Source organism: Temnothorax longispinosus, unplaced genomic scaffold (assembly GCF_030848805.1).
Source record: "Temnothorax longispinosus isolate EJ_2023e unplaced genomic scaffold, Tlon_JGU_v1 HiC_scaffold_22, whole genome shotgun sequence".
NCBI classification, from domain to species: domain Eukaryota; kingdom Metazoa; phylum Arthropoda; class Insecta; order Hymenoptera; family Formicidae; genus Temnothorax; species Temnothorax longispinosus.
Window position 1 is genome coordinate 124,900 of NW_027270036.1, and position 9,843 is coordinate 134,742.

At 43.2% G+C, this 9,843-nt stretch overlaps 2 protein-coding genes and 1 pseudogene across 2 annotated transcripts; all 3 read left to right on the top strand.

The window, feature by feature from the left end:
• Positions 1-3,580, top strand: part of LOC139823926 (uncharacterized) — a 53,879-nt pseudogene extending 50,299 nt beyond the window's left edge.
• Positions 3,581-3,893: 313 nt separating this feature from the next.
• Positions 3,894-6,519, top strand: LOC139823927 (uncharacterized). The gene is made up of 4 exons (XM_071796399.1): positions 3,894-4,035; positions 4,409-4,446; positions 4,631-5,129; positions 5,453-6,519. The coding sequence occupies exons 1-4, from the start codon at positions 3,894-3,896 to the stop codon at positions 6,517-6,519; spliced, it is 1,746 nt and encodes a 581-aa protein (XP_071652500.1).
• A 641-nt stretch (positions 6,520-7,160) lies between these two features.
• LOC139823928 (ATP-dependent DNA helicase pif1-like) lies at positions 7,161-8,141 on the top strand. Its single transcript, XM_071796400.1, has one exon. The coding sequence runs from the start codon at positions 7,161-7,163 to the stop codon at positions 8,139-8,141; it is 981 nt and encodes a 326-aa protein (XP_071652501.1).
• Positions 8,142-9,843: the final 1,702 nt, after the last annotated feature.

The following is a 9,843-nucleotide window of genomic DNA, read 5'->3' on the forward strand; positions in this document are numbered from 1 at the left end:
CAAGACTTTATTTTAGAGGTATTAAAATTGAAAAGTGATGGTCTGGTTTTAACATTTGGTGTGAGGCATGAATTTTATATCAGATGTTTTATTTGCGATGCCTCCTGCACAGGACAGTATCTTCTAAATGATTGTGGGTCTGGAGCTATCAAATGCATGTGAACTGATGTACTCAATCTGGAAAATAATGAATTTCATAGCAATGTTTATTCCTCTGAGACGCACACACCACGTAGTGATGAAGACTGCACCCACCGCATTTCCCTCGTGTCTCGCTGGCCGAGGGGGCGCGGCTGCAAATTAATCCGCGGACCACCGGACGATAGCTCCAAGGAGATAACGAAGTCACTTCTCTTACCGAAATTCCCGTATCTTAGATCTGGGCGATACCATTTTATTGGGCGCCAGGTGCGATTATAGACGCGCACCACGTCTCGATACGTTCTCCTCCTTAATCTCGCCACAAGCTCAGGGCGTAGCTCCGCGTGAAAGGGATGAAGGGGAGAAGGAGCGTGACGCAAGCAACACAGAAATAAAAGCCCGACGATAAACAATTAATAGATATATTTCATTCAATAAACACAAACGAACAAAATCGTATCGGGAAACCAGGGCCGGATCTCGCTCAAATGGCCGGTATTACCGCGGTACTGGATCGGCCAGTTACCGCACGCGCGAAGTGCGTGTGTTTACGCTCGCAAGGCTCATTTCGCGAGCGAAGCTTTTCAATCCTAAGCGCGACCGCCCCCCCCGCGATAACGCCAATCTGCCCACGTCTTCCTCTCCGGATCCCGAACGCTCGGCGATTCTACACGCCCGACGCAAACGATTCTCATACACTCGACATACAATTCTCACCCGCACGACACAATGTGCCCACGCCCGAGTGGCGCGCTCGCGAGATTCCTACTGCGAGCCAACACGGCGATATTTGCCCGCACACACGGCGCAAGATATCCGCGAGGCTCGCGATGCACCTCAACGCACCCCCAGGTCGGCCCAAGGTGCCCGCGCGGTCCTCCCGACACGCACACGGGAATTCCGTACGCGAAACGCGACAATAAACGCGACAATGATACGCACAAGGAGCCCGGCTCGCAGGCGCGGTCCCTCCCGACACGCACACGGGACTTCCGTACGCGACACGCGACAATATACCGTAATACGCAACACTAAACACAATATGCCAACAGGAGGGGCCGTGCCGCCCGCGGCCACACCTCCGTCCACGCTTTTCACAATACGCACACGACGCTATACGCGAATTGACTGCCGATCACACGCAAGCTTTCGAGTAGGGCTTTTACTGTTTCTGGCTACGATCTCGGCCGGCCACGTGCCCGCGATCCCGACAAACAGCCGCGATAATCTTCCCGGCATCCACAACGGCGGAGCCGGTATCTAAGTACGATCAGGCCGATCCACACGGTAATCTACTCGATATACGCCTTTCCGGCACCGTGTCGCGACCGAGATCGAGCCCTCAATGAATAGGCAGCACCGGAGTGGAGATCTTACAATTGGCTGCTCGCTGCTGCTCGGCGGCGTCGGGGCGCTCCTCCAGGGTGGCTCCTCGTCCGCGGCTAGATCGACAGTTAGGAGCGGTCGGTTCGGCGGGACCACGCCGGACCCCCGCACTTGCGCCCTCAAGCTCGCGGTTCTTCCGCCCCGCCGATTGGTTGTGTGTGTCGCCCTGTTCGCGACGTTGCAGACGATTTCCGCCATTTTCCCGCGGCCCGTTTGACTTGGCGCTGGTTTGCGCGCGGGCCCCTCGCGGCTTTTCCGCCCGGCTGGCCAGGCCGTGGCGGCGCCGCCGGGTGAGTTTGTGGGTCGTCACCCGCGCTGCAGTCGCGGTGGCGCACCCGTGTTCATGCTGCGGCGGGGCCGTGTTACGCTGTGCGAGGCATTCCCGGCGCTTTTTCCAGCGGCAGGTCCCGGTGGCCCGCCCGTCGGCCGACCACTCCGTCGTGCGTCCTCCGAGCGCCCGTTTCTTCCCTCCCTCGTCGCGACTATCGTCGTTACATCTCGTCGTGATCCCACGCTCCGGCACCACCTGTCATCCCTACGGATGTTTCTTCAAAAAAGGTTAGTTAACGCGGGTAGCCCTTCCTCGACCCGAGTCGAGGCGCCATCCCGGACCTTCCCCTCGGCCGAGCTATCGCCTGGGCGGTGGACGTGACAATGTCACGTCACAAGACTTTGTGAATCAGTCGGATCCTGAGCATCACACTGTAATATCCCCTCTTTTAATTATACCTGTAAGAATGGTAACAGAATTTGTTCTGGATCCTTTTCATTTGGTGTTAGAAGGCGTCACGAAAAGATTTATGACATTTATTTTAAAAGGAACAAAATCAGGAATGCGCCTCACAGCAACGGAGATTGCTGAAATTGCTGAGAGAATGAAGAACTTACGTGCTCATATTCCATCAGAATTTGCTCGTAAACCAAGAAAAATGGGACTAAACGAGCTTGGAAAATGGAAAGGAACAGAATGGAGATTATTCCTTTTCTACGTTGGCTGCGTCGTTCTCAATGATATTCTATCTCCCACTCTATACAATTTATTTTTAATGTTGCAATGCGCAATGATTATTTTGTCTACACCACGCTTCAGTAGAAATGAGTCATACGTAAATTTTGCTCAAGAACTGATAAATAATTTTGTTAAAATGTGTGCACATAGAGGAGTATTTGATAAAAATTCATTGTTTATAATGTTCATAATCTCCTCCATTTGTGCGATGATGTGAAAAAACTTTGGTGTGCTAACTGATTACAGTGCATTTCCTTTTGAAAGTTACTTAGGACAATTAAAAAAATTACTGTGAGCACCAAGCAATCCTCTGCAACAACTTACAAGAAGGTTAGCTGAGAGAGATTACCTACATGAATACTCGCAAAAATCAAGCGAGTTTACACCAGAAAGACAAGTGCTTGGAAAAAATGAATATAAAATTCTTTCATCCTCTTCATTCACCTTGAGTACCGTCCATAAACGAGACAGTTACTTTCTATATGAGGAAAGCATTGCTACTGCCAAATCTATACAGAAACTTCAAAATGGAAACATGTCATTATTGCTGACATTTGTGATATAAAAGAAAATTATTTTACTTATCCATGTGAATGAATCTAGTAAGCTTGGTATTTACAATCTTGGAGAAATGTCCTGGAATCGTCGGAATGCTATTGTGCCAATTGAAGTTGTAAAGACAAAATATACGATCCTACCCTGCAATACAAATATGATAGCTATCCCGATGCTGCATTCATTTTAAAGTTGAGTATATAATAAAGCTAATTGTGTGTGGTGGTGCATCTATATAATCTATATGTCCTGCATCTATATGTTCCTATATAATCTATATATTCTGGATCTATAGTTCTGCATCTATATGCTCTGCATCTATACGTTCTGCATTTATATATTCTGCATTTATATGTTCTTATGAGATGTATATAATATCTATATATATAAAACAAAGTCGGGTTAGTTACACCATTTATAACTCAAGAACGGCTGGACAGATTTTAATGATCTCTGATTTGTTGGATTCGTCTCCGCCCCGAATAGCAGAATAACTAATAAAAATTAAAATATCGGAAAGATTTACTTAAAAAAAAAAAAAATTAATCTAGAAAGATATCCAAATACATAAGAAATACTCGAATCGAAATGTAAACAAAATATAGAGATGTATGAGATGTATAGAGAGATGTATATAAACACAGAATGTATGAGAAATTTTCGGAACATTCCATTGCCGCTGCCTGTCAGTATATAAGCTGTAAATCGCGAAAGGTTACCGGTCGATTTGTTTGTTTTGTGCGAGTGTTATTAATAAAAATGCCGCGACCCAGAAGATCTAATCTTTCCCAAAAAAGCCGTAATGCAATTAGGCTTCGTAACATTGCGAATCAATCCACTGAAGAAGAACGAGAAATCGCACGAGAAGAGCGCCGCGTTAGTATGGCCCGACTTCGTGCTTCTAAAACACAAGAGCAAAGAGAGGCAGCCCGTGAAACGGCTCGGTTGGCAATGAGAAATCGTCGAGCTTATCGCACAGATCAACAACGAGATAATCTTCGACGCGCAAGAAGAAATGCTTCAAGTGTTGATTTGAATCGAGCAGCGTTTCTATACGATTGCACAATTGATTACAGCTCGCATCCTTTCGTTCGCATTGGTCCAATGGACGTTGTTTGTGGGCATTGTGGCGCATTGAAGTTTGCTGGAGAAACGCCTGGATTGTGTTGCCTTAATGGCAAAGTGAAATTGCCATTATTGACTCCGCCACCTGAGCCATTGCATTCATTGCTTCGTGGCGAAACACCAGAATCACGACATTTTTTAGCGAACACTCAAAATACAATGGCTGTTTTCAAATGACTTCATTTGGGGCAGACATTATCGTAGAACATGGATTTAATCCGACATTCAAGGTAATTTATGTTGAAGAGAGTAAATGTTCATTTTCTTTAAAAGATAAAATTTAAGACAAAAAAATTTGCTCAAATGTTGTTTGTTAGGTCTCTGTATTTGTCTCTAAAATAAATAAGCATGCTAACATTTAAAAAAATTTGTGATTATAAATCAGTAATACTGACTTCGCTTTCGACTTTACAGATTCAAGGCCAGATTCACCATCGAATTGGATCATTGCAACCTGTTGAAGATGCACAGCATAAATTCTTACAAATATACTTCATGGGCAATATGGAGGAACAACTTGATCGGCGTCAAGAGATCAACACAGAAATGAAAAGAGTAATTCTTCATGATCTGCAGCAACTACTTCATGAACATCATGCATTGGTCAGGCTGTTCAAAACTGCGTTGGAGCGCATGCCAAATGATGACTACAAAGTCGTGATCAGAGCGGATAAACGACCAGCTGGAACACACGAACGCAGATTTAACGCTCCAACAATAGATGAAGTTGCAATCCTGATTGTTGGTGAAAACTTGGAAACACGCGATATTGTGCTTACACGTCGCGATACTGGGCAACTGCAACAAATATATGAAACACACCGTTCATATGACACGTTGCAATACCCGCTGATGTTTTGGCAAGGAGACGATGGATATCACTTCAATATCAAGATGATAAATCCATTGAATGGTGAGTATTAATATCATAGTTTTCATTTCAACATGACATAAATTTTGCTCGGTTTAGTTTTGGTTTTCGAAAAAAAATAGAACCACTACTAATTTCCCAGGAAGTCGTAAGAGTCGACTAAGGGGGATTAGGGGCTGTTTGTTTGGAGAATATTGGGCAAAGGGCTGGCAACCAATCTTAAATCATTTATCTTAACCCTTTTTAAATACGCTAAAAGTGACCTTCGGGGATTTAGTGATCACACGGTTTTGTTCACCCCTTCATGGAATATACGGACGTAAGTTTTACTTCTAAGATACTAATTTTTACTGTTTTTATTTCAGGTGAGGAAACTACCAAGAATGTTAGCTCGATGAATTATTACGCATATCGTTTGATGATTCGTCAAAATGCTGACAACTATTTGCTGCGATTTCGTCGATTGCTTCAGCAATATTGCGTCGACATGTACGTCAAAATCAAAACGGAGCGCCTAACTTTCATTCGGTTGAATCAAGCCAAACTGCGTTCGGAGGAGTATATCCATTTACGCGATGCAATTAGCACCGAAGGAGATGCAGCTAATGTTGGTCGATTGACTATTCTACCGGCGACGTACACAGGTAGCCCGCGTCATATGCATGAATATGCGCAAGATGCAATGACATATGTTCGTCATTACGGTCGGCCAGATCTATTCATTACCTTTACGTGTAATCCGAAATGGATAGAAATTGTTCAAATGCTGCTTCCCGGACAAACATCAAGTGATCGGCACGACATCACCGCACGTGTCTTCAAGCAAAAAATCAGGTCGCTGATGAACTACATTGTTAAGCAACGCGTCTTTGGAGATACTCGATGCTGGATGTATTCAATCGAATGGCAAAAACGAGGCTTGCCGCATGCACACATTCTTATTTGGTTAGTCGAAAGAATTCGACCAGACCAAATAGATGATATCATATGTGCCGAGATTCCTGATCCCGAAACCGATCCAGACCTACATGATGTTGTAATTACGAATATGATTCATGGACCGTGTGGCGCCATCAACCCCCAATCACCGTGCATGGTCGACGGCAAGTGTTCCAAACGTTATCCACGAAAATTGACGGCGGAGACCATCACTGGCAACGATGGTTATCCACTGTATCGGCGTCGATCACCCGATGATAACGGTCGAACTATCACAACGAAAGTGAAAGGAAACGATTTCGTGGTCGACAACAGTTGGATTGTTCCATATTCGCTACTTCTTTCCAAAACATTCAAGATACATTGCAACGTTGAGTATTGCAATTCGGTGAAGTCGATCAAATACATCTGCAAATATGTCACGAAAGGCAGCGATATGGCGGTTTTTGGCATCCAAACCTCCAATACCAACGATGAAATTACGCGTTATTAAGTTGGTCGATATGTGAACTGCAATGAGGCGATTTGGCGTATATTCTCATTCCCTATTCACGAACGTCATCCCACTGTTGTACATTTGGCGGTGCATCTGGAGAATGGTCAACGAGTATATTTCACCGCGTCGAATGTTGCTCAACGTGCTGAAACACCTCCAGCGACAACATTGACCAGTTTCTTTGCGATTTGTCAAAGCGATCCGTTTGCACGAACGTTGCTTTACTCGGAGATGCCACGTTATTACACTTGGAACGCTTCATCGAAAAATTTCAACGTCGGAAGCAAGGCGATGCGGTTTCTGGTCATCCGGATGTGCGTTCTACTGATGCTCTTGGTCGTATTTACACAGTTCATCCGAAGAATGAGGAATGCTTCTATTTGCGGTTGTTGCTGGTGAATGTTCGTGGGCCAACATCATTTGAATCACTACGAACTGTTAATGGTATAGTGTGCCCAACATTTCGTGCTGCATGTCAAGAGCTCAATTTGCTTGAAAACGATACTCATTGGGACACGACAATCGCTGAAGCAATTATTTCTGCATCTCCAAGTCAGATACGCACATTATTTGCTATCATCATTTCGACATGCTTCCCATCGAATCCACGTGACCTGTGGAACAAATACAAGGATAACATGTCAGAAGACATTTTACATCGAATTCGTGTCAGTTCAAGAAATCCAGATCTTGAGGCGAATGAGGAGATGCATAACCAGGCTTTGCTCTTGATCGAAGACATGTGTTACCTCATGTGCGGCAGTTTGTTAGTCAGGTTAGGAATGCCAGCGCCAGATCGTGGAATGAATGACGCATTTAATCGAGAATTGGAGCGTGAACGTGAATATGATCGACATGAATTAGACCAATCAGTTCAAACGAATGTACCCCTGTTGAACCCCCAACAGAAGGAAATGAAGGCAATTGATGATGGAAATGGTGGCTTATTTTTCCTGGATGCCCCCGGTGGAACTGGGAAGACATTCCTCATGTCATTGATTTTGGCCACTGTTCGTGCAAGATCCGACATTGCGGTAGCAGTTGCTTCTTCTGGAATAGCGGCCACATTGTTAGAAGGATGCCGTTCGGCTCATTCAGCGTTAAAATTGCCGTTAAACCTTCAAACTATTGAACAACCGACATGTAACATTGCGAAACACTCCGCAATGGCCAAAGTTTTAGTAGCGTCTAAAATCATCATCTGGGACGAATGCACAATGGCGCACAAACGCGCATTGGAAGCACTTGACCGAACATTGAAAGATCTGCGCAATGACTCGAGATGTTTTGGAGGCGCAATGATTTTACTGTCTGGCGATTTCCGCCAAACACTGCCAGTCATTCCAAGATCGACTGCTGTCAATGAAATAAACGCTTGCCTCAAATCATCAAATCTGTGGCGCTATGTGAAGAAATTTCAGCTGGCAGCAAACATAAGAGTTGCATTGCTGAATGATTCATCTGCTCAAGATTTCTCCAAACAATTGCTGACTATCGGTAATGGCCGTGTTCCTGTCGACGAATCGAGCGGATTGATTTCATTTCCTCCGAATTTTTGCAATTTTGTCTCATCGAAAGACGAGCTCTCATCAACAAGTATTCCCGAACATCATTGCTAACCACAAAAATAACGAATGGTTGAGTGAGCGAGCAATTTTAGAGGCTAAGAATAAAAATGTGGATGACTTAAACTTTGTAATTCAGAATCAAATCGTTGGTACTCTGCATTCATTCAAATCTATTGACTGTGTAACAAACGAAGACGAAGCCACCAACTATCCAACTGAATTTTTAAACTCCTTGGATGTGCCTGACTTACCACCGCACAATTTACAACTAAAGGTGGCTCGGTAGTCATCATGCTTCGAAATCTAAACCAACCAAAACTATGCAATGGAACGCGTTTGGTGATAAGAAACTGATGATCAATGTGATTCACGCGACGATACTCAAAGGGAAATTCAAAGGTGAGGAAGTTCTTATTCCGAGGATTCCGATGATCCCAACCGATATGCCCTTTGAGTTTAAACGAATTCAATTTCCGATTCGTCTTGCATTCACCATGACGATTAACAAATCACAAGGCCAATCCTTCAGTGTTTGTGGTCTGAATTTAGAAAATGCATGTTTTTCTCATGGTCAATTGTACGTGGCATGTTCACGTGTCGGCAAACCATCCGCTTTATTTGTTCTTGCGCCTGATAACAAAACGAAAAATGTCGTATATCACAAGGTGCTTCACTGAAGAGAATCAACCTAAGTGTAACCCATGCAGCAAAAACATAGCTTCATCAAAGCAATGTCTTGCCGACACGCCATTGAAATACTTGATTTTTGTACTTTTATTGAATTTTTTTTTCTTTATATATATTATCCTAATGAACTATTGAACTTAATAAATTTTTTGTATTCATTTTATTACGTTAATTAAAATCATAAATTAAGTTTAAGCTAAAAGTATCACTACATTCATTGACTGTTAGGCGGTACGAAGTTCGCCGGGTCAGCTAGTATATGTATATAATTTATTCCTGCATTATAAAAATGTTCTTTCCTATTTTCTGAATTTTGTTGTGTGTGTGTGTGTGTGTAATGTGAACTGGATTAGTACTGATTTTAATATTTATTTTTAAATCTTTGTTTTTCTTGAACGTTGCTGCTATAACTTTGTATGTATATTTTTCTTTAACCTGATGAGGCATTATATTACATTGTATACATGTAATTTCAGAGAAAAATATGCTATTGCCGATCTTATTAATACCATAAACGGCGAATCATTTGTTGAAGTAAGTGTTGTTGCCTGGAATTGGATCAGTGATGATGGATCAAAATGTGTCTATCCTACGTATCTACTCCCAAAAACAAGCGATTGCAATTCAAGATTGCATGGAGCCCAACCCTCAATTTACATCATATCTTTCAACGATACGTTATTGGTTTGGTGAGTCATTTTGAATGCTTAGTGTTTTTAAACTGTCTTATTTACTATTCTATCGTGCTTTCATATAGCAACATACTCAGAAGCTCGAGCAAGATTAGATCGAGCAACAATGCATACGGATATTGAGTCTGCGGATGACAAAGCAAGCAGGGCAAAACGCAAAAAAAACAGATTGAAAATGTGTCAGATGAAAATTCAAGTGATACAGATGAAGAATTGAACAAGTACCAAGGAAGAAAAGCAAGAAGGGTGAAAATGGTAGTAATGTCAAGAAGCGCAAAATCCAACCGCCTCAGTTCCCCACCTTTGGTTCTTTGCCGGGTAATGAAATTTATCTATAAAAATCAATTGTTATTTGTAAAAACTTATTTGTGAAA

Excerpts from the sequence above, each read along its gene's own strand:
- LOC139823928 (XM_071796400.1), top strand. The coding sequence starts at position 7,161 with ATGTCAGAAGACATTTTACATCGAATTCGTGTCAGTTCAAGAAATCCA.
- LOC139823927 (XM_071796399.1), top strand. The coding sequence starts at position 3,894 with ATGCAATTAGGCTTCGTAACATTGCGAATCAATCCACTGAAGAAGAAC. Across the intron at positions 4,036-4,408 it reads GCAGCCCGTGAAACGGCTCG|ACATTATCGTAGAACATGGA; the intron begins GTTGGCAATGAG and ends CATTTGGGGCAG. Across the intron at positions 4,447-4,630 it reads GATTTAATCCGACATTCAAG|ATTCAAGGCCAGATTCACCA; the intron begins GTAATTTATGTT and ends TCGACTTTACAG.